Genomic DNA, 23,511 nt, shown 5'->3' on the forward strand with positions numbered 1-23,511 from the left:
CATTTATTAATGTTTAATGCACCACACACGTCGCAAGCACAGCGCAACATAATTACGTCATTTACATTCGAGAGTACGAATCGGCATCCGCACTACGTTTAATATCGGAGCAATCAAGGTAATTTTGGTATTGCAGTGAATGTGAGAGACCGCAACGTTTCCCACCGATGTAATTGGTAGTTATCACTTTTGAGCGCGATGTTCTCCGTACAATTCACTGCTAATTTTTATTCGTAAATATTATCGTTCGTCGATATTTCACACACACACACAAACACACACAGCGATTATTAGATCTCTCGTCTCTTAAATGCTTGCTTTAACGTCGCAATTATCCCCGGACGACGACGACTACGACGGCTTAAACAGACTCCGTACGTGTCGTCGGCGAAAAATGCAAAAATCGTCCGTGTGGTAGTTACGGCGATGCTTTGAAACCGAGTTTTTTTTCCTCTCGGAAAAAAACTGGGTTTCAAAGCATCGCCGTAACTCCCACACGGACGATTTTCGCACTTTTCGCCGTCTCTCGAAAACACGGAATTTCCGGTCACGGCGATGCGCGCGTGTATATACCGTCGGTGCATTTCACAGCAGCTCGTACGTACGTCGACGTCGCACGGCAGGTTTACAAGGTTACTTAATTAAGCCGGTTGTCGGTAAATATACATATAGATAGACAGCCAAAATATTATCGAGCGGTTATACGCCGCCTGTATTCCCACGGGCCCGAAATTTCGCGTGTCCACGTTCGAGTCGTCTCGTTCTCCTCGTCGATGCGGCACAGTACGAAGACGAACGAGCGACCGTAAAAGAAAAAAGAAGAAAAGAAAGAAGCGAGAAACAATTCGCTTCGGACGAGGCGCATTCTCCGGCGGGATGCTGAAGGACGGATTCCCGCATCATACGCGGTGCGAGAGATTATACACGATATGGCATAACGAGGAGAAATAATTTTGTTCCGCCCACTCGCTTTTCGCAAATTTCCGATATCGCAAAAAGTACCGTTCCCTTCGACACGTCGTAGGTGCTCTCGACATCTCGATCGACATACCTGTCTTTCACCCCACTCTCTCTCTCTCTCTTTCTCTCACACGAAGCCACTTTACCGACTACTCTTCTCCCCTCTCGACTTCGACTGAAACTTTCTCTTTAGTAGTTCTGTTCATCCGCATGTGCTCGCATGCTTTGCGCCGCAAAATAGCCGTGTATATAGGTGAATCCCCTAATTGGATTCCATCGGCCTGAACTCGCATACAGCTTCGATCTTGCATGTCCATCGATGCGACAGCTGCAGCACAATATTATGGCGCGCGTAGTGCGACAATAATTTAGAGCAGAGCGAGAGACTTATGAGTTGCGGTTGAGGCATCGCCACGCCACGCCACGGGGATTGAACGGCAGTTTAGAAGCGCAGCGTGTTGCTCGTGACAAAAGTGTTATTATGCCTGATCGATTTGGCGGAGCTGGTTTAGCCGAGGCGATGCAGTAATCGATGGTAGGATATAATTCATCGTTGTCACGTAGAAAGGAAAGTTCCCAATGACATTTCTTATTCATAGTATCCGAGGGAGGATCGCATCGGGGGAAACTTTTTATCCTTCCACAACGCAGCACATCTTACTTTCATATTTCTATAAACTCCTTCGCTCTCTTCCCCCCTCTCCCCCTCTCTCTCATGCATCTTGAATTAATTATCATTTAATCGCTTTATCTTTACCCGACGAGACGATTTTCGTCGCAGGCGATTATTCTCAGTTATCCCCCTTCCCCCATCCTATAATCGTTTTACATTCCACGAAATTTGCTTGAGACGCGTAAGACTGCCGTGATTAGTCTCTCACACTTTGTCCCCTTTCGCTTCCGAACGTCTTTATCATTGTACGTAGCACGAACTCTCTCACCAGCGCGCTTCCGGCACGTAGCATGATAGAACACTCTGGAGTACGGCAGCAGAAAGATTTCCAGTAGAATTGACGACGAGCCGAGCCGCTGACTCATCCCTCCGCTCTTTGACTAAGATTCGCTCTGATCTCCCTGCGACCGATAGTGCTTGAAGGCGTACATACATATGTATATACCTCGATAGATCACCGAATTAGGATTTAGATTAGATAACCGCGAGCAGCGCGCGTCGCCTTTCCGTACGCGGATAATAGCGGCGTCATTCCTCCTTGCGATGTACAGAGACACCGTTATGGCTGCTCCTGCAAATAGCGCCCATCAAGAACGAACGGGACCTCGTGGTCCTGTTCCTGCTGACGTTTCGAGACATCACCGCCTTGAAACAGCCCATCGAGACGGACGACAGCAAAGGCGGCCTCTCCAAATTCGCCAAACTCGCCAGATCGGTCACCAGATCGAGATCGGTCCTAGTTTCTCAGTTCAGCTCACACCTGCCGGCCCTGAAGGATACCGCCGTGCCGACCACCGCCAAACAATCGCACTTGGCTCATGTAAGTCGTCGATTGATTCGTGCCGCGATTCTAATTGAAATTCTATCCGCCCTTTGTTCCCGCATACGAGGGCGGTTTGCGAAGTTCACGACCTGGTATCTCGAAATAGCCGTTTACCGCAGCTTTCGGCTCGTTATTTAAGGAAAGTCGCCCGTTAAGGAATTTTTCAAGCTTTGGATACGAATAGAAGTCAGATGAAGCTAAATCAGTCGAATAAGGCGAGTGTGATGGCAGACTGATAGCTGAAACCGAGCAGGATCTGTCATTCTAATGTATTTAAACGGAACAGACTGCAGATCCTCGTTTATTTTCTGCCGTCAATCTGCCGTCAGATTCTATCTGTGTTCTGACAGAACGCGAGTCGAATGCGGATATGCAGATGACTGTCCATGTCGGCAGATTCTGATCGAATTTGCCGCTAATTTGTCGGCAGGCTTCCGACAGATCGCTTACTGAGTTATTTTTTAATATTTACACTTTTGTTAAGGTAACACAAAAATTTGGGTGCAGTAAAAAATTGGTTACCATGTTGTGACGCTGTAAAAAGGTTAAAACATAGTAATAGTGGTAGATATCTCTACGTCAGGCCGCGAATTTTTCAAACTGCTCTCGTATCTGCATTTGTATCGGCAAATTTTTACTTTTGCTTTTATACACTATCGTAGTTCTATAAATTATATATTTATTTATCTAATTTATTTAATTGATTAATTTTCTTTTATAAATTATATTATATCGCTATATATGTGCGAGCGAGCGCGACCATTATTTTTATAGCTCTTATTTACATATGTATATCTCGAGAAATATCCGTCTCGATATTCTCCTTGCCGTTCGTTGAAAGTTTCTGGATTATTGAATCACTTAAGAACAGTCAATATGGACAATAGATAAGGCAGTGCTGCTACAGTCAACTTATGAATTCTCATTTAAATCAATGAAACAGAAACGCAGTTTCAATATTGCCCGACTTCGTCGAGTAACGGAGAGCTGAGAGCACATCTGCATGAACGTTCCTTCTACCAACAGAAGGCTCATGCATTTGAAAGCTCTTCGAAGCGTGAGAAGCTAATGGAGCCCGGACTCGGGGTGTAAGGAAAAAAAGAGATATCAGATAAATAGTACGCGCGATAGCTAAGGGGTCGATATAGAGGCGGTAAAACTTGCTTATACCGTCAAGATAATGTAATTCGCGAAACGACGTATATCTTTCGAAAAAAGGAAAAAAGTATTAAAAAAATGCGAGGAAGCATTTGCGTGAATCGACGAATTATGTGTCGATTTCGATCGACGGTGAGACCCCCGAGACGTTTCAACGTATCTCGTGTCTTACGGTTCCAGATGATGTCCTTAAGCGGCGATGTTATGCCGCAATACAGACAAGAAGCCCCGAAAACACCACCGCACATTTTACTGCATTATTGTGCATTTAAGGCGATCTGGGACTGGATCATTTTGTGTTTGACCTTTTACACAGCCATCATGGTGCCGTACAACGTCGCGTTCAAGAACAAGACCAGCGAGGACGTCTCCCTCCTGGTCGTCGACAGTATCGTCGACGTGATATTTTTCATCGACATCGTACTCAATTTTCACACAACGTTCGTCGGCGCCGGCGGCGAAGTGGTGTCCGATCCGAAGGTAAACTCAGTTTCCGCCGGGTTCTCCCACCCCTCATAAAAAATTCCGCATCGCTCGCGGAACAAAAATCATAATCAGTTTGTACGCTTAAAAACGGCGGGAAAATGGCCGTTTTTATCCGTCCGGCGGGAGCCCGCACCCACACTGTCGCGTGTTGAACATTTTATGAAAACAGTTATTCGCATCGACGGCGATTTTCTGAGAATAGCTCGCATTTCCATACACACGATAACTTCGTGTTCCCATCAAATAACAACGACAGTTTTTGTTATCGCGTGATCGGGTAACCTCGATGCCTCCAGGTGATCAGAATGAACTACCTGAAGTCCTGGTTCATCATCGATCTGCTGAGCTGTCTGCCGTACGACGTTTTCAACGCCTTCGATCATGACGAGGACGGGATAGGTAGCCTGTTCTCGGCCCTGAAGGTGGTACGGCTGCTGCGGCTCGGCAGAGTCGTACGCAAGCTAGATCGGTATCTGGAGTATGGAGCCGCGATGCTCATTCTTCTGCTCTGTTTCTACATGTTGGTTGCTCACTGGCTGGCCTGTATCTGGTACGTCACATTAAGGTGATTCTACCCTGCGTACACACGTCCAAGGTAACACGCCGCCGCCACCAGGGTACGGTGGGGGGTAACGTCGCGTGCACGATCGTTACCATACGACCATCCATACACACCGACGTCGTCATCGTGACTCTCTTGCTGTACCTCGCGATACGTACGCTTCGGGTCACCGCACCGATTTACTTTATTTCGCCCCCTCTCGCAGATTCTCTCGAGTCGCCACCGTCTCGTCCTCGGGAAACGCGCCGAACCCCTCGATGCGTGTGTCGCTCCTCATTGATAACCGAGTGTCACTGCATCGGCAGAACTTGCGCCGAGTAAAACGCTCGGGATCACTTCTTTATCATAATTCGCAATATGTTTCATTGAACGGAGCAAAAACAGTATCAATTCAAGACTCATATTCTTAAGTATATATAAACAAGAATATAGCCCGGCGAGACAAACGACTCGTCGAATTGAATTGAACTTCGGTTATTTCGACGTCGATTCGATTCGTTAGTTTCTCGCTGGATAATCATTTTACAGGACGATAAAATTTGTTCTCACATGAAGAAATTCCATATAGTTCCGCTAAAAACATCACATTCCTGTCATTCAAGAATAATTTTCATGAATTGAGAGGAGACAAAATATTCAGTGAATATCACTTGCAGATCTTATAAAGAAAATCTTCATAGATCTTACATGAAGATTATCATATAAGAGTATCTTCATATAAGATTATACATTCTTGCTTACATACGAGAATATGAATTGATACTAAGTTTTTCCTGTGTACGTGTATGTATACGCGAAAGAGCAGAGAACGAAGCGATATCACCGGCGAGATATTCCGATGAATCGACGAAGCGCAGACAGAAAATCGACCGAGAAGCGATTCTAACGTAATATCCAAACATAAGGCATCGATTTTTAAAGTTAAACGCCGCTCGACCTCGAACGGGGATAAGTTCACAACGCGTCATCCACCTGAGACCGCATTATCTCTCTCGACTTCACATCAATATCTGCCGTCGATCGGACTCGACGCCTCGTAAGAAATCCCCTTGCGTTAAAGGTATTCGATAGGGAGATCGGATGCCGACAATGGGGTACAGTATTCCTGGCTGTGGAAGTTGGCCAATGTTACCCAGTCACCGTACAGCTACTTGTGGACCAATGCCAGCACCGCACCCGAACTAGTAGCTGGCCCGTCACGTCGCACGATGTATGTCACTGCTCTTTACTTCACAATGACTTGCATGACCTCCGTGGGCTTCGGGAACGTTGCGGCCGAGACCGACAACGAGAAGATTTTTACCATCTGCATGATGATCATTGCTGGTACGGATACAATACCCCGTAAAACTCTATTCTGCGCCGAAATCGGTAATAGAAGGGAGATAGGACACGACCGCGGGAAAACACGTCCTCCTCGATCTGCCTTTACCGTTCGCGATAATGCTAGATTTAGAGACAAGCGACTCGCGGATAGCGTAATAAGGGCTTGAAATCGCCATTTTTTTTTCTTTCTTTCTCTCTCTCTCTCTCCTTCTCCCCCTGGTCAGCCTTACTGTACGCCACGATCTTCGGTCACGTCACCACGATCATCCAGCAAATGACGTCCGCCACCGCCAAATATCACGACATGCTGAACAACGTGAGGGAGTTCATGAAGCTACACGAGGTGCCCAAGGCTCTCAGCGAGCGCGTCATGGATTACGTCATCAGCACGTGGGCGATGACGAAGGGTCTAGACACTAACAAAGTTCTCAACTACTGCCCCAAGGATATGAAGGCCGACATTTGCGTGCATCTTAACCGGAAGGTCTTCAACGAACACGGTGCCTTCAGGTAAACCATATTCTTCGTAACACCGCGCGCTCTCTTCGCGAGAGAATCTGCAAAATTTACAGCCCTGTTTATTTTTCTAATATTCTTTCAACCATTCCTACAATCTTCAACTTAATCCCCTAGCTTCCTCTGGTTGAGGATCCACCTATGTAGACAAGTATTATTAAGCGACTCATATATCTTCCTCTTGCTTTTTAATCAAGGATATAAGAAACCCTCCCTCTCTCTCTCTTTATGAAAAAATTTCCTTGGAGGTCTTAAGGGGATCCTCCTAGAGAGAGTCGTCCTATTTTACCGTGAATTTGTTAATATTATATTCGTTACTGCACAGAATTAAAAATTCTTATGCACAAACACATTATTTTAGACAAGGCCGATTGACCTTATTCGAAAGACGATGAAAGTTGACAGATTAAACAATTTTTTTCGTTTCTCGAATAAAGTCAATCCGTCCTCGTCCACATTAACGTGTGCGTTGTAATTTTGCGGGAGAATTTTTTATTCTGCGCAGCCAGTAACGAGCACGGTGCTAAGGAATTTGCGGTGAAACAGAACGGTCCCCGTAAAAAGGAATTCGCGAACTCTCGGCGCGCTTTGATCGCTCGCTAAGCGCTATTCGTGCGCCTTTAATTCATGTCCAGGTTAGCGTCCGACGGGTGCCTGCGCGCTTTGGCGATGCACTTTACGATGTCGCACAGCGCGCCTGGCGATCTGCTCTATCACACGGGCGAATCCATCGACTCCCTGTGCTTCATCGTGACCGGCAGCCTCGAGGTGATTCAGGACGACGAAGTGGTGGCGATACTGGGCAAGGGCGACGTCTTCGGCGACAGCTTCTGGACGAACTCGTCGGTCGGCCAGAGCGCGGCGAACGTCAGGGCGCTCACTTACTGCGATCTGCACACGATCAAGCGGGATCGGCTTCTGGAGGTATTGGACTTCTATCAGGCTTTCGCGAACTCCTTCGCCAGGAATCTGATCCTGACTTACAATCTGAGCCATCGGGTAAGTCCGTTTTCATCATGTGACGTGATATCGCGCTTATCTCTTATCAAGTCGGTGAGAAGGAGATGCGAACGGAAAGGGGAAGAAAACGCACGCGGCGTCGTAGATTTTGATTGTTTATTGAACTTTTAATAGATTTTATAATAGTGCAGAAAGTTCTTCCCGCTGACTTGCAGTCGGCAAACGACTCTCGTTGGCGAATATTTGCGCGGTGATATACATCCCTTCTTCTCCATCCTCGTACGACACGATTATACAGTCTTAGTTAACAAGAGCAATTTGTATGGCACACATGAGTTCGTTTATATATGAATATAATCAACATACGGAGAATGATAAATTAACGATTAACAATCGACTCGTCAGGCACTAGACAATAGGCATTCAGGCCACGCAGCGATTGGCATGATATTATTCCTTTAATATCATAGCTGAATTCATAAATATACACGTATACACGACATAATGAAGTTACACGGGAAGTGGAATCGAGTGACCGAATGGAAATAATTGCGGCAAATTCAGACTCGTCAGGCCGTTTAAAAAGGGACAAAAGTCCTAATAATGCGCACGGGGGAACGTTCGGGAACGTGCATTTGTCTCTTCCTGATCTTTGATCCCTTCTAGATATGTCGATGGCACGTGTGTCTAATAGAGATAAAGAAACAAAACACGTTGATACAACCGAGCCGCTACGATCGAACTCACGCGTTAGTCGTCCTTGTTTCTCTTACTTCGGGTAAGATAACGAAATAATCTCATTTTTCTCCCGGTGAAAAATTCGAAACACGAGAGACATCAGTTTTCGAGATATCCACTGTTACAGATGACGATTGCGTTATATCCAATTGCAGTTGCAATATATTATTATATTCGAAGTTCATCAAAATCGGAGAGGATCACCTCGAAACGTTCCCTCGTTAAGATAAATTACAAAACAAACAGAAGTCTGTAGAAACGTACACAGAGAGAGACCGCTCGTACACATAATATGGACAGACGTACTATTTGTTTTTTTTTTTCTTTCACTCAATCTAACACGCAGTGGCTTTCGTAAGTGTAATTCGTTTCCGCTTCGCGCTTTGATTGCCTCTCGCGGCGTTATCACACGGATTCCTTCTAACATACCCCGAGGATATGCGCTCGCGTAAATTATGGATCGCGAGGGTTCATCACTCTTCGTCCCCATTCTTCTTATCATGTCGCGACTGTCAACGTATAATTACGAATCTATAACAGTTTACTAAATACATCTTTTATACCCGCGTATTCCATTATACAATACAAGATCGATAACAGATTTTACACAGACTCTATTCGAAATCGATTAACGTCTCAAATATTTGTAAATATCTTTACAGCTAGTCATCACCCCCTCTATCTCGTTTTTCTTTTTTTCTCCGCTTACAACCTACGACTTCCGTAAAAATCTCAAAATTGCACGTCACAATTACTGGTCCTCCTCGCGAAGTCCCTCGCTGTGCAGCTTGCGGCCGGACAGTTCCAGCATCATCTTCGATGTCGGGTCTTGATTCAGCACGGACTTCATCTCGCGCACGTCCTCCTGCGCGTCCAACGGCTTCGGGCCGACGCCCCACACCTCGCAGTGTTTGATTTTGAAGTCCTCCTTACCGCTGAGTTGCACGTAATTCTGAAAGGTCGTGCACGATACGCTCGACTTGCCGGCGCCGTACTCGCAGTCCAACCAGAGGCCGGGGTAATTAAGCTGCCCCCCCATGAGCAAGCCGTTAGGCATCGTTTGTTGATGGAGATTCAGATACTGATAGTGGCTGTTGTAATTCGTCGCCGAGAACGTCAGTATGTCCGGCTCGAGCTTGAACAGAAACGAGGTTTGATTGCCGATGAAGTTCGGACCCAGCTTCCAGCTGTCGGAGGCGAAGCCGCCGAACACGTGGTCGTCCATGTCCTGGAGTATGATTATCGTGGCGCCCTCCATCATTACCCTGCCCAGCATGGTGGAGAACGACTCGCCGTGCACCTGGCTCGAGAACAGGAACCGCCATTCGTCACGGAGCTCGTGCGGCAGGCTCAGATTCAGGAAGAGAACGTCCCCCAGCCCGAGTATACTGGGGAAGTGCGGTGTGTTCTCGAGGCCGCCGCAGATCGGCAGGAGATTGAGGTCGCTTATTCGCGCGCTCGTATTCTTATCGCCCTTCTTCTGAGAGACTAGATAGAGGTATTGGAATACGTGGGACTGGATGCTCTTGAACGTGGCCGCGGTGACGAACCAGCTCTCCACCTGGTCGACGGTCAACACGTCCCCGTACTTGATGAGATCCTCGCAGAGGCTACGGGAACGCATCCCGATGCGCCTGGTGTTGACGGTGCAGCCGATGTTGCTCCAGGTGAGGTAGTGCGCGTTACAGGAGTTCTTCTGCAGTCGCAGGTAGGAATTGATCGTTGCTTGAATATATCTGAGGAACGTCTCGGTGGGCATCTCGTATTTGTGCTCCTCCTCGGAGAAGCCGTTGAAGATCAGATTCGTGCGCTCCTCGGGGCTACCCCGCACGGCGAACACGTAGAGCCGGCCAAAATTCTCGCCGTTGACAGCGGAGACCCTCTTGCCCGGCTCGTGGCAGAGGAAACGCACCACAAACTGTAGCAGCACATCGTCCAAGTGCGTCGACCAGTGCTTGAATATGTCCTCGCGTTTGATGGAACCCGAACTGCGGGACATGGACTTAAACAGGTTCTCCACCAGTGTCAGCTCCTCCGCAGACAGGATGTTCGCTGATGAGGGTGAACGGCTCGACCCATGACCCATCTGAAACAAGCCAAGTTTCCAACTTCATTATCTCTCCGAGCTCACTCGGAGCGATCGCACGCTGCAGGCGACACTTCAAATTCAAACACGGAGCCTCTGCGCGAGCTCCTCCGACACGTATTCCTCAGCATTGATTGAATCGACCTGATATCGTATCGCGCGTTATCTTCAAGTGGCATTTCGTACGCACCTTTCATGCGGACCAGCGATCTTTCCCGATAGTCCATATACCCCGACTTTCCCCGGGTCGTCTCGTGGACGTCGAGAGGTAAGGATGCGAAGAGAGACCGCCGCACCACCTTCGCGACGCCTCGTCGTCGGCACGTGTACACCTCGCACGTCACGTCACGTCACGTAACGTCACGTCGTCGCGCAAACGACGACGACGGCGACGGTCGCGATCGACGTTAACGCGCTCAGTCCGGCCAATTTCGAGGTTATGCGCGAACGAGCGAGCGAGCGGCCCGCTACGTGTGCGCGGACACCTATCGACTGCCGGCATTGCGCCTGCGCCGCTGACCGCCCGGTCGCGCGCCCCGATGCATCGTCCCCGTGCGCTCCTCGCCGCGGAAAATACGAGAATCGACGCTGAGTCCGCTCGGATAACGCACGGATGAAGGCCGTCCGTGAGCCGGCCAGCAGAGGGGCGGCGAGAAACTCCGAAATGCGGTCTCGCTCAAAGGGAATACGCGCCGTGCATGGGCAATGCAATTTTCAAGCGGCGGATGAGATGACCCGCATGTGCACAGAGCGCATTCGGGATGACGCGCGTGCATAATACGTCGAAGCGGAGCAGCGGGGCCGGCTGCTTCCGCGCGATCTTCGCCTCGGCGCGTAAACACCTGGCCGTTAAGTGTCGTTTAAGCGCACATCGCGCTCCTAATCCTCTTTGCGAACCGGCGTTCGTCGAGGTTTCTCTTTGAAAACGCTTCTACCTGCCTGATCTCTCGACCGGGAGAGATCGTTGCTAGATACCGCTTCTCGTGTACTTTCTCGTGACCTTTGCCGGACTTCGTGGGTTCGCTAATGAAACTGACTTCTGTGTGCAGCTGATCTTCCGGAAGGTCGCCGATGTACGCCGGGAGAAGGAGCTGGCTGAGAGGAGGAAGAACGAGCCGCAGCTGGACCAAGCTCAGGATCATTTAGTCCGCAAGATCTTCTCAAGGTAGGAGAGACACACCCGCCAATAGTTTTATCATTTAACCCGGCTGCGATCGAATGCGAATATCGGTGCCAGTTGCGCTCGTAAACTTGCGAGCGAGCAGACGAATTAAAAAAGGACAGACGAATCCACACACGAATCTCCTGCGAGAGAGATTGCATGTCTGATCTTCGAAAAAAATCGGGGATTGGCCTGAAGAGATCTCTCTCTCTCTCTCTCTCTCTCTAATTTCTCGATAAAACCACTTCGATATTCGCCGGCGGGGCTTTAACGGCTGTCGAGAGAGATATGCGAAAAAAAAGGAACGGAAGAGAGCGCAGAGTGTTTCGTATATATTCGGAATTTATCCCCCCACACACATACACACACATACACACGTTCGCTAGATATAAGGGGGACGTGTAATTTCCGATGTACGGTGAATTACATAAAGTTCCGCATAATGATTCACGATACTCTCTCATGTATGGGATGTGTGCGCGCGTACGGTGACACGCTGAATCGTCGGTTCTGAAATTTAAATTGCGGTGGATAATCAAAGCGCGGAATTTAATCGGGCTCGTAATAATAGCGCCGCCGCCGACCCGTATTTCCCAGATGTTCCCGTACGCGTAAACACGAAATCGTACGCACGGAATCTCCTGCGTGGCATCTGCGAAAAAAAGGGGGGGGGGGAAATAAAAAAAAAGCGCGCGAGAGATCGAGCGAGAATAAATGTGGGCAAGAGTACACATACGCGAAGGTACACATACGCGGAGAGAACGACGGAATTAATCGCTCGCGATGTTTACATCTACCGCGGCTGTTGCTGATGTGACTGTTGATCGTTGCTTGGCTGGCCTGTTGTTCCTTGAAAGGTTCAAGACCGACGGGGAAGGCCAGATCGGCGTGACCAGGACCGTGAGCGGACGGTCCCAGCAGGATTCCGACGAGGAGCTCACCGTGAACGTCCTGCCGCCATGGCCGAGTTTTAGGCAATTTCATTTCTCTTACGTATTTATTTCTTCTCCAATTCCTTTTTGCCGTTCCTTCGCTATACTTATTACGTACACGTCTTCTTATATATTATTATTATTATTATTATCATTACTGTTATTATATATATATATACATTATATATACATATATATATATCTATCTATTTCTCTATCTCTCATCATCTCGTGTTATCCTTTATTACCGTTGAACTTATATTTATTATCATTATGATTCTACATATATATATATATATATAACCGTTATATTATTATACATTTATAAATATTCTTATTGCCGTGATATATATTATACGACCGCGACCATTTTTTATTACTGCCCACTATATATCTGCGATGTATAATATATTATACTATATTATATTTTATACACACATAATTTTCCAGAATACCCGTTTCAATATTTGTACACACACGTGTATATATGTAATACTCATGAATACCGTATATATACCACACAGCAGCGCGAGTGATGCACATGTCTCTCTGCGGTTTAATCCTGCATTTGCATTTTGATGATTCGTTAATTAAAAGCCTCGTTGCGTGTTTTCGGTCTCCACCGGCGGGCTTGACACGACGATAAGAACGTAATCGTGATGAAAGCGTACGCGCGCGCGAAAAAGTCCAAGCGGACGTACTCCGAAGAGCGCGCCTTTAGCGCACGGTCTCGTACGCCCCGGACGTTTAATAATTTTATAAGCAATTTACATTCGGGGCCACGCATCCAATTTTCATCGTGGCCAAACAAGTGGAGGATTAAATCGCAAGCGCACCCTTTCGAAGCCGATGTAACAGGATGCTGTTGTGCAACATTGACAAATCTCTCGGTTCTGCCGACGCGATTCCTCGACACCGGCCTGGTGACGTTGATTTTTTTTTCCCTTAACTTCGTCGAAACAGTTTCATCGGCAGTTTGTCACCTGACTCTCTCTCGTCCCGAGAGAAAGAGAGCGGATTTTAATTCGTCAAAGTCTCGGTTCGAGATCGGACGTGTTGTGTGGGTCGAGGGAGCGAGAGAAAATCCGAATAGACTTCCATCCGTGGGAAGAAATCGATCCCGGCTTGTTCGAAGAGAGACGCCGCGAAGGCGAAATTTGTCATTGTCGGCCGAGAGCACCCTGTACACATGTTCTTCGGGCGCTTCCCTCCGCATTCGCCGCGAATACCGTAAATGCGTCCCGTAATGTGCCAGCCGGAAGGTATCACGTACGTGCACTCGCTGTACACACGCTTGTATGTGAACGATAAATTTTCATCGCACGTATACGTCGAAACGCGAGCAAATCGAGATTGGTCCATCGACCGCTGCGGCACTCCTCGGCTTCGCGTTTGTTCTTATTGAACGTGTATTCACTCTCTCTCTCTCTCTCTCTCTCTCTCTGTATTTCGTTTTATAGAGTCGTATTTTGCTAATAAAATATCAATACTGTCCATCCGCTGATATATATCGCGGTCTTGCTGATATCTAGATGATACCGAGATAATAAAAATGAAGAGGAAGCTGTGCGAAAAGATCTTTGTCTCGTAGCCATTGACGTTGAATCTCGTCTCTTTCGTAAGTAATCACGAAATCTCTCCTGTGAATATCACACGTCGATGAGAATAATGCCACGAAACCAAATCTTCGATTTGTTCGTCCTTCCAGCAGCATTTTCACGAGACGCACATCTCACGCGGTATCATCCTATACCATCATCGTCATCCTAACGGTCACTGCAGTTTCTAATGAATGCTAGAGTGCTGTAAAATATACGGCTTTAGACGGTTATGCGCATATTTTTCTCACATTATATATATATATATATTTTTTTTTTTGTAATTAAAATCCCGAGTTACATAGAACGAGTTTGCAGGATTTCGTATAGTTTCCACTCTTGGATGTACAGCTTCGCAACTCTTTATCCGCCAGCTTTCAGTCCACAGCTAGAGCGAAGTACCGTCGCCATAATGCGATATACAACAATCGTAACGTCGAATCAACGGCGACGGCTTGCAATGCTTGTGTCTCGTAGAGCGCAGAGATTGTCCGGCTTAAGTCGAACAACGCGACGTAATATACTTGACAAAAATTATACGTAACGACAGTATAGACACATGTTTATAAGTAACGCAACAACTGTAAATAATAAGCATCACCACATATAGTGCAACGTGTAGTCCTCGTAGAAAACGATAAAGCGGACGATACCTCACCGACGGGGTAATTAAAAAAAAATGACAATCAGCCGGTCGATCGCGCGCACCAGCGAGCGCGATTTATCGGCCGGGGTATCCGCGCAGTGCTGTCGCTGAAGTGAGAGATTACCGAAATCCTGATCGCGTCTCGAAACATCTCCTTCGGCCTTACGCAAAAGCGAAGTGCATGCTACGAACACACACTCTAGGATTCAGAACTTCTCTCTTTGTCTCCTACCTATTTGAATATCTTCACGAGTACGCGTCACGTACGAGACGTTATGAAATTACTGTCATGCAGCTGCCCGAGAAACTACCGGAATGCCCGATATAGGGAATTACCTGCGGTGCACTATCACCGTTTTCGCTGCGTTTCTGCGACTGACTTATTTACTACGGCGCTATCTAATCTTCTTTACTTTCGTGCGATGATTATCGGCGATTTTTGTATCTGTAACTTTCGCATTTCTCGACTGCCTGACTTTTAGACATGTGTATATATATATATATATATTTACAACGTGCTTTCGTCACTAATAATTCCACTTAAGGTCTTGACTTACAACCTTATTACGTTACTTTTCTCTGTAGCAATAATTGATTGACATTACATTTACCATACTTACGATGGTTTCTTTTTCATAATAATTATTACATTGCAACAGTCGGAAGGCACTGTTATATATATATAACGATAGTATAATGATAGATTATTAGTATAATGATACATTTATTAATTTATATGCATGTACGAAATCGAGTTTTTCTTTAGAGATAATGACAATGATAAGAGATAATACACTCGAGTTTGCTTACCTTATTATAGTAATCTTATATTAGTAAGTTCTGTAATCAGTAAGAAACTTCTGTCTAATTGAAACACGAAAGAAATCCGAGAACGTTTTTATCTCTCGATTTTCGATCGACTGCATGGAATAATATTATGATACCTTAGTCTCCATAGAATTGCATATAGAACTCGAAGAAACACTTTTACGTATGGACCGTTTCCGATAGTTGCGTTCGCGTGGCCGAGCCATCGATTAGTCGCAACCGCGACGTCGGCGCGCCTTTGAAGAAAGTAACGAAAGTTCTCCGGCCGAGTTGTAAGGTCGATCAATTTCCGGGAACGACGATACAGTACTCTGACACGTAACGCGATATTAATAACATTTCCCGCTGCCTACGCGAGTCACGCTTCACTGAGGCGCGACAGTGCGCCAATAATTAATAGTTAACGGCGCAACTATTCGACGTTTAATATATTCAACAATGTGGCATTCCCGAAGTTTGTCGGGCAATTTCTCACCGTTGTCGTTACCGATGTACCGATGTACCGAAACGTTGGTCGACGCTGGCCGGTGCCGCGCGATATCCTCTTTAAAAACCGGCGTTGGAGAGTCATCTATATATGTATATATATATACATACACCATTAATTCGTTAATTTACCCAATGCCGACAGATTCGATATCAGAAAGATGGAAAGAGGCACACGGGCGTAAAGACAGATGTACTTGCTCTCACGAATGCGAAAATAAGCTTCCGTAGTGTGCGTAAAGCACAAGAGAGAGAAACACACAGAGACCCGTAAAATCCTCATCAAATCGTTACGACGTGATCGGTCTTGGCGAGTTACTGCGAAGACGTGTAAATTAGACGAGTAGGTCAGGGTGTCGCGACGGCCCCGCTATTAGTATGGGCTGACGATACGGAAATTCGCGAGAGAGGAGACAAAAACGTCCGAGGATCCTTACGATCGCGTTAAGCGGGAGAGGTCGGAATTAAAAGTTCCAGCGCGTGAGAAGCTTCTGTAATTATAGCGCGAATTATCGGGCTCCGGGGGTGATTCGGACGTTACGCCACGAAGGAAACGTGTCTCGATTCTGGAATTCCCCGGGGAGTCCCTACTCGGTATGGTTATTTCCCTAGGAGCCGCGCTACTTTCGGCGGTTGTTCTATCTCTATCTCTCTCTTCCTCGGAAAACTACTAATACTATTACTACCACCACAACTACCACCGCCGTCGCTACCGATGCGCTAAATGACGCTGATGCGGTAAATTAACCGAGGCTCTACGTCGGCATTTACCAACGTTCCCCGTCCTCTCCTCGTAATGTTGTCGGCCGTCACCAACACCACTGCCGTCGTGCCGGGTGTCCGTAAGCACGTCACCTCCGTAGGTCGCTCAAGTATAACCCACCATCGGTGTCGTCTCCTTTCTTCTTCTACCCCAGTAGGTGGCCGTGTTCTACGCTACGACGGTAACTCGATTAGCTTGATCCCGGGACCGATCCGAGGGTGCGCCGTGAATTAACCGGTGACTACTGCAAAACGGCGAGATTGATAGAAAAAAACGGGCGGTCTGGTTTTCACGTCAGAAAGGTCTTTGTCCAGCACCCCTTCACACTCGCCCCTCTACATGCATTTGTACTTTTGCCGCCCTGGTCCGAATGTCTAGGGAATAACCAGCCTTTTTATCGTATCTTTCCTTCGTATGTACACCCCCCATCGTGTGAATGGTTTGGCGCCGAGAGAAGTAAAGACGAATCTTTCTTTCTCTTCCGGCTATCCCGCGTAGGTTTCGCAGAGAGAGGCCGCACACCGATGTGGAGAAGGGCGACGGCAAGGACGCCAAGGATGGCGAGACGTCGCACTCCAGGAAGCAGTCCACCACCGAGGAAGGAACAACAACCGTGACCAAGGCGAGACCAGGCAAATGGGGTCGTTTATTAGGTGAGGCGCGACGAATCTCTACACGCAGAAAATATTTCTTAAATAATACACAAAATTGACTGAAACATACCAATGGCATGATTCGCTAAACTTGTATTGCGTGATTCGGATACACTCATATAGAAGCGAAAATTTATACACGACAGCAATATACTAGGTGTACCGGTATGAAGTGAGTGTCAAAATACAAATGTCTCGATAGGGAACATTTATTTTGAACGGGCCTTAATTTTGTTTTGTTTGGTTTCTATGACATCTATCAAACATATTCAGTTTACATCAAGTTATTGAACAAACAACATCTTTTTTCATCGTGTTAAAAATGTCGAATTTTGTACCAGAAAATGATGATTTGCGGAAAGCATTAATTTTTTGTTTTCATTTGAAGAAAAGTGCTGCAGAGTCGCATCAAATGCTTGTCGAGGCATATGGTGATCATGCTCTATCAGAAGCAACATGCAAAAGATGGTTTCAACGGTTCAGAGATAATGATTTTGATGTGAGAAATAAAGAACGTGGAAAACCACCAAAAAAGTTTGAAGACACCGAATTGCAAACAATATTGGATGAAGATGACACTTTGAGTCAGACACAAATGGCAGAAATGTTAAATGTTGCACAACAAACAATTTCTGACCGTTTAAAAGCTATGGGAAAGATCCAAAAGTCTGGAAAATGGGTGCCACATGAATTGAATGAAAGACAGATGGAAAACCGAAGAAACACTTGTGAAATTTTGCTTCAAAGACACGATAGAAAATCAGTTTTGCATCGAATTGTTACTGGCGATGAAAAATGGATTTATTTTAAGAATCCTAAACGGAAAAGATCATGGGTTAATCCGGGACAACCATCAACTTCGACTGCAAAACCAGATCGATTCGGCAAGAAGACAATGCTGTGTGTCTGGTGGGACCAGAAAGGTGTGGTGTACCACGAGCTCCTAAAACCTGGTGAAACCGTCAATACAGATCGCTACCGACAACAAATGAGCAATTTGAACTATGCATTGATCGAAAAACGACCAGAATGGGCCAGAAGACACGGCAAGGTAATTTTGCTCCATGACGACAATGCACCTGTACACAAAGCAAAACTTCAGGATACGATCAAAGCACTCGGCTGGGAGCTGCTACCCCACCCGCCGTATTCACCAGACTTGGCTCCTTCCGACTACCATTTGTTTTCATCGATGGGACACGCATTGGCTGAGCAGCACTTCGATTCCTACGAGGAAGTCGAAAATTGGGTGACTAATTGGTTTGCTTCAAAAGACGAACAGTTTTATTGGCGTGGAATCCACAAATTGCCTGAAAGATGGGAAAAATGTGTAACTAGCAATGGCCAATACTTTGAATAAAATGTTTTTTACTTTCCCATTAAAAAATAGTGTTTTGATTTCACAAAAAAACGCTCACTTCATACCGGTACACCTGGTATATCCTGTATCCTAACCGAGCCAGACTACTATAGTACTATTCCGGTTCATGCATGTTTATGTCTTCGAGAGAAACTCTCTGCGTGCGGTAAATTCATTAAAGAGAAACAAATGCAATCGTAAAAATGTAGTGTACAACTTATCTTTATGCAAGCGGATAAATCGAGAAAAAGGAAACTCTTAACGCCGCAGGTAGCTCGAGTCTGGACTCCGGCAGCGAGTCGGGCACGGCAGCCGACACCTTCAAGAGGTCCCTCAGCGCGAGGGATCCGCGTCCGAGTTCCAGCGCCGGCACCAACAAGGTCTTCCCGAAGCTCGGCAAACTGAGCGGCACGATCGAGGAGGGTGGTGACGCCGCCGAGAACCCGAAGGACGCGCAGCAACCGCAGCAACAGCAGCAATCGGCGCAGCAGCAGACCCTCGCGGTCGACTCGAAACAGCTGCAGCTGCGCCGCCTAGAGAGCTACGACGGCGGCCTGATCACCGCGCAGCCGAGCCACGAGCGCGAGATCCTCGCTGCAGTGCTGGAAGTGAAGGTGGACCTGAAGCTGGAGGTGCAGAGGGTGAATCAGAGACTGGCCAAGATCGAGGACATGCTGCAGGCGTTGATGAACAGGCTGCCGGCCGCGGGGACGCCGTCCGGTGGCGGCGGCAACGGCGGCGGCGGTCCCCAGAAGGGCCCGAATTTCGGGAACGGCGCGCCGAATCAGTCGGGCATCACGTTCGTCCAGTCCGGCACTCAGACCACCGAGTACAAGCCGTCGATCGCGACCACGTCGACGTCGACGACGCCGAGCGAGGGCTACCGGGAGCAGTCGACCGCGACGGAGCGCATGCCGAAGAGCCAGGAGCACCACCATCATCATCACCATCACCACCAGTCGGCGGAGCGGCTCAAGGAGACCGCCGACCGGCTGGCCGGGGCGTCTTCGAGGGACGTGAACAAGGAGCTGCTGGAGCGGCTGGCGCAGGCTTCCACGTCGCGCGGCGACGACTCGAACGCGCTCGGGCCGCTGATTCTGCGCAAGCGCAGGAGCAAGTCGCGCAACAAGGGCGCGGCGCCGCTCGCCCCGCTCGCCACGCAGCCGGTCAGCCCGTCCGAGGCCACGGAGACGACGCAGATGTTGGAGTGCACCGACGACCGGGAGCCGAGTGCCGACCGGACCGAGCGGTCCGAGCGCAAGAGACCACCGCCCCGACCGAGGGAATATTTGTGAAAGTTCTTCACGCGTTGCGACCGGACGCGGCGATTTCTCTGCTGCCTCGTCGCGAGGCAGCTCGCGAGCTTCGCCCGGCGCGAATCGCTGCGAAATCGCTGAGGCGATTGCGCCTCGCTCCCGAATTGTACACATCGAAGAACAGCTACCGTTTCGTTGCATTCGCTCGCACGTGGGATCGTTCGTTCGATCGATCGATCGATCGGCCAGTCGGTCGGTGGGATAATCGGTTTTTTTCATGACGGAAGATTCACGGCCGGTCGCTTCGCACACGCGATCACGCCGGTTCTTCTCGCGTGTGTCCGCGTCCGCCCGGTGCAAACCTGGAGCTTCGGGAGCTTCTCTGCGTGTCACCGTCGACGAATAACAACTCGTGCCGATGATTATGTCCATACCTCGGTAACATGTACGTATATTTGATCCTGGAACACCATACTTGGGTGTACCACACTCACGCTGTTATTGATATGCCCGTTGTTTTTATGTAATGAGTGGTAGGGGGAATTGGAATTGGCGGGGGGGAAAACTTCCATTTTCCCTCTACGACTCCTCATACCGCGCAAGCCCCATGCTTTTGCGTCATACCACTGTTTCTTATTTTTTTCTGAAAAGTTACGTCCTTTCCATCTTTGAAAAGTGACTATCCCTTTTATACTTTTCCCAAAATTGACTCTTTCTTAAACGTTGATCGTGATTACAGTGACACAAAAATGTCTATAAATATCCACTTTTCGAAGAGTCATTGATGGTTGAATAGTGTTGGGTGCAGTACATCCGGTGTGGCGAGATCAGGACTCGCAGGAAGTGTGGTGTTCTGGAGTTAAAGAAGGAGGAAGAGGGAGAGAGAGAGAGAGAGAGAGAAATACATATATATATAGAAGAGCTCCATTTTCGCTAATCGCTTTTCAAGACGCGAGTGGAGAAGCAGAAGAAGAGCAAGTAAGAAAAGGAAGAACAAGAAGAAGATACGGAATAGAGACGGTGGTTTTGGGATAGCAGACGAGAGATGAGCTCTCGACAGCGGCTGTGAGGAAGCCGCTGAGAAGTAATTCCGCGGGATCGGAAAGCGACGACGAACGGGGTAACGAGGTAAATAAACGCAGTCTTAAAATACGAATTACTCGCTTGCGACGGCTTCTTCGAGACATCGAAAACTCTCCGAGGGGGTATTACTCGCCTTGTACACACGACGTAGACGTAGGTTCACGCGTATCGTAGCGGACTTCGCGGTAGGATCATCGGCGATTACGCGATTAGATTTCTAAGCCTCCGGTCACGGATCGGAATGTTCACGTGAACGTTCGCGTTCACGGCACACCGAGCCAGCGACGTCTCTCTTTTTCTCGAAGGGGAGGAAGAGAAGAAGGAGGAGGCAGCGTTTTGTACTCGTTTGGTTGTGCGGGACGTGCTCGGACGTTCTGAGATCCGCGAGAAGAAAAAGACAAAAGAAAACTCCCCACGAACGCGTACGCGTCTCTTCTTTTTCTTCCCTCATTTTTTCTTTCTTTTCGGACACGCATGACGCGAACGACGACGACGCCGTCGGGATAATTGGGGCGGAAGCGGGAACGACCGGGCTCGAGCGCGAAAAATCGGGGATAATCGAGTCGTTTTCGACGTTCACACTCAAACAAGTCAATGGAATTGCAAACGATCGTCGTTTCTGTCCAAGATAAAACCGCGAACTGTTGCATATTGCACGCGCCCCGCGATCCTCGGTTTTGAAAACGAGCGCCGAGCGAGTGCGCGTTCGAATTCACCCCGCGTCGAATCCGATCTCCATTTTTATCGTCGCGCGCGCTCTGCCCTTGTCGACGCTTAATCAAAATCCAACGTTCCGCATCGTGTCACTTTCGGTGTCGCGCGAATCACCGGGACACGTTGGGGATGGTCGTTACGACCTGAAGTACAATCGCTCTGTTATCGTTCCTGTTTGGCCGCTTCGTCATTAATGTTGATGATAATTGAGTCTTGTCGCGATTCACGCGACGACGTGCGCCGAAGCTCGCAGGAGGGAAGCTCGGATTTCGGGGGAGTCTGTTCGTCAGAGGTTGACGAGGGTAAGCGACGCGTCTCTCAGGAGGAGGATGAGAGAGAGAGAGAGAGAGTGCAGTCTCTCCCGTGCGAATAAATATTGTTACGCAGGAATGGTGCTACGCTCGCAAATTCGTATGACGCGCATACGGAGCCAAATAGCAATATTAGATGTATATATTACCTTGTAATATGACATGTATATATATTCGCATTATTATATATTGCCCATACAAGCGTGGGAGAGCCGGTGAGAGCTGCCGGTGAGAATAGCGACGAATCCGCCGACAAGTTAATAAATTAATAAGCCGATGAACCAATTAATTAATTTTTGGCGAGCCCTCGTTTTGATCGAGCCCGACAAATTGGAATTATTCACAACGAGTTACACGCGGGAGTCCAAAGTAATTAGCTGGCGTCGGTAATCGTGGGATATTCTAATTTCATAATTTTTCTCTTTGATACAATATCTCTCTTCTTAATTATATTTCTTTCGCCAGGGATCAGTCGGAACGCGGTAGAAAGTTTGATCTCCCGGGTGACGGTGGAAAAACGAAAGCGCGATTCTCATCGGCGATGTCATTCGATCAAATCGAAAGTATAGTGGCAAACACGCGTACACACACACACACACACACACACACACACACACACACACACACGCATATACATACACACACACATGCGCGTACATATATATACACGTACACACACACATACACACACACATATATGCGTGTGTATATATATAAATATAATAAGAGAGAGGGAAGAGCAGTAAATAGTTATATAATTTCATGTTACGGAGGAGATGAATTATCAGTCAGTTTACGAGGACTTTGTTAAGTAGATTTTAGAGACAGAAACGATATAGCTGGCTCTATCGTAGTTTATATACTTATACGCGCGCAAGAAGGTTTAACACTGTTGAAACTGTAGCGACTAAGCCACGTCTATCGCGCTCGTCGGTCATGTTATAAAAGCGATACGCTGAGATTTTTCATGCACTAATCATATCGCGCGCCGGCCCCGTTATATACGCTAGAAATGCTCGACACTTTGCAACTTCCTCCGTAACTTCCGTCGGGGGATGAGAGACAGAATCCGCGACGCGCCCGCGGAGTTCACAGCGCGAGCAACGGGGTCGTTATCGAGAAAAGCGAGACCGAAAAGTTGTTGAGCGTCGTGACAAGGAGAGAAAGAGAGAGAGAGAGAGAGAGAGAAAGAGATCAGGCAGCGGAAGTCACTCTTGCCAAAGCGCGATTCTTCGTACGACGCTCGTGATTCACCGTGAGACAATTCAGACGACGAGGATATGCTTCGCGCAGAAAGTGCCGGTTTCACTTCAGATTTAGCGTAGCAAATGGAGCGACAATTATGAATCGACGGAGCCGAGATGGAGAAAAAGAGAGAGAAGGAAAGAAAATCGTGAGGGGATCCAGCTTGTTGTCAATTACTGCCGCCTC

General features: G+C 47.7%; 2 protein-coding genes across 3 annotated transcripts in view; one reads left to right on the top strand and one right to left on the bottom strand.

The window, feature by feature from the left end:
- The window catches only part of LOC106745166 (potassium voltage-gated channel protein eag), a 74,403-nt gene extending 51,677 nt beyond the window's left edge, over positions 1-22,726 (top strand). The window contains exons 4-13 of one of the 2 annotated variants that reach the window (XM_014620500.1): positions 2,185-2,453; positions 3,795-4,094; positions 4,397-4,650; positions 5,723-5,988; positions 6,213-6,498; positions 7,140-7,503; positions 11,338-11,453; positions 12,308-12,424; positions 17,202-17,356; positions 18,987-22,726. In XM_014620500.1, coding sequence (XP_014475986.1) covers positions 2,185-2,453; positions 3,795-4,094; positions 4,397-4,650; positions 5,723-5,988; positions 6,213-6,498; positions 7,140-7,503; positions 11,338-11,453; positions 12,308-12,424; positions 17,202-17,356; positions 18,987-20,011 — 3,152 coding nt within the window. In that variant the 3' untranslated portion in view covers positions 20,012-22,726. The remainder of the gene's footprint in view (positions 1-2,184; positions 2,454-3,794; positions 4,095-4,396; positions 4,651-5,722; positions 5,989-6,212; positions 6,499-7,139; positions 7,504-11,337; positions 11,454-12,307; positions 12,425-17,201; positions 17,357-18,986) is intronic. The other variant, XM_014620501.1, reaches the window with a different exon arrangement.
- On the bottom strand, positions 7,601-10,778 carry LOC106745167 (TLD domain-containing protein 1). Its single transcript, XM_014620502.1, has 2 exons — positions 10,479-10,778; positions 7,601-10,288 (listed from the first exon to the last, which is right to left on the bottom strand). The coding sequence occupies exon 2, from the start codon at positions 10,286-10,288 to the stop codon at positions 8,954-8,956; it is 1,335 nt and encodes a 444-aa protein (XP_014475988.1). The 5' UTR covers positions 10,479-10,778; the 3' UTR covers positions 7,601-8,953.
- Positions 22,727-23,511: the final 785 nt, after the last annotated feature.

The sequence above is a fragment of the Dinoponera quadriceps genome, unplaced genomic scaffold (assembly GCF_001313825.1).
Source record: "Dinoponera quadriceps isolate SergipeBrazil2010 unplaced genomic scaffold, ASM131382v1 scaffold1425, whole genome shotgun sequence".
NCBI classification, from domain to species: domain Eukaryota; kingdom Metazoa; phylum Arthropoda; class Insecta; order Hymenoptera; family Formicidae; genus Dinoponera; species Dinoponera quadriceps.

Excerpts from the sequence above, each read along its gene's own strand:
- LOC106745167 (XM_014620502.1), bottom strand. The coding sequence starts at position 10,288 with ATGGGTCATGGGTCGAGCCGTTCACCCTCATCAGCGAACATCCTGTCT.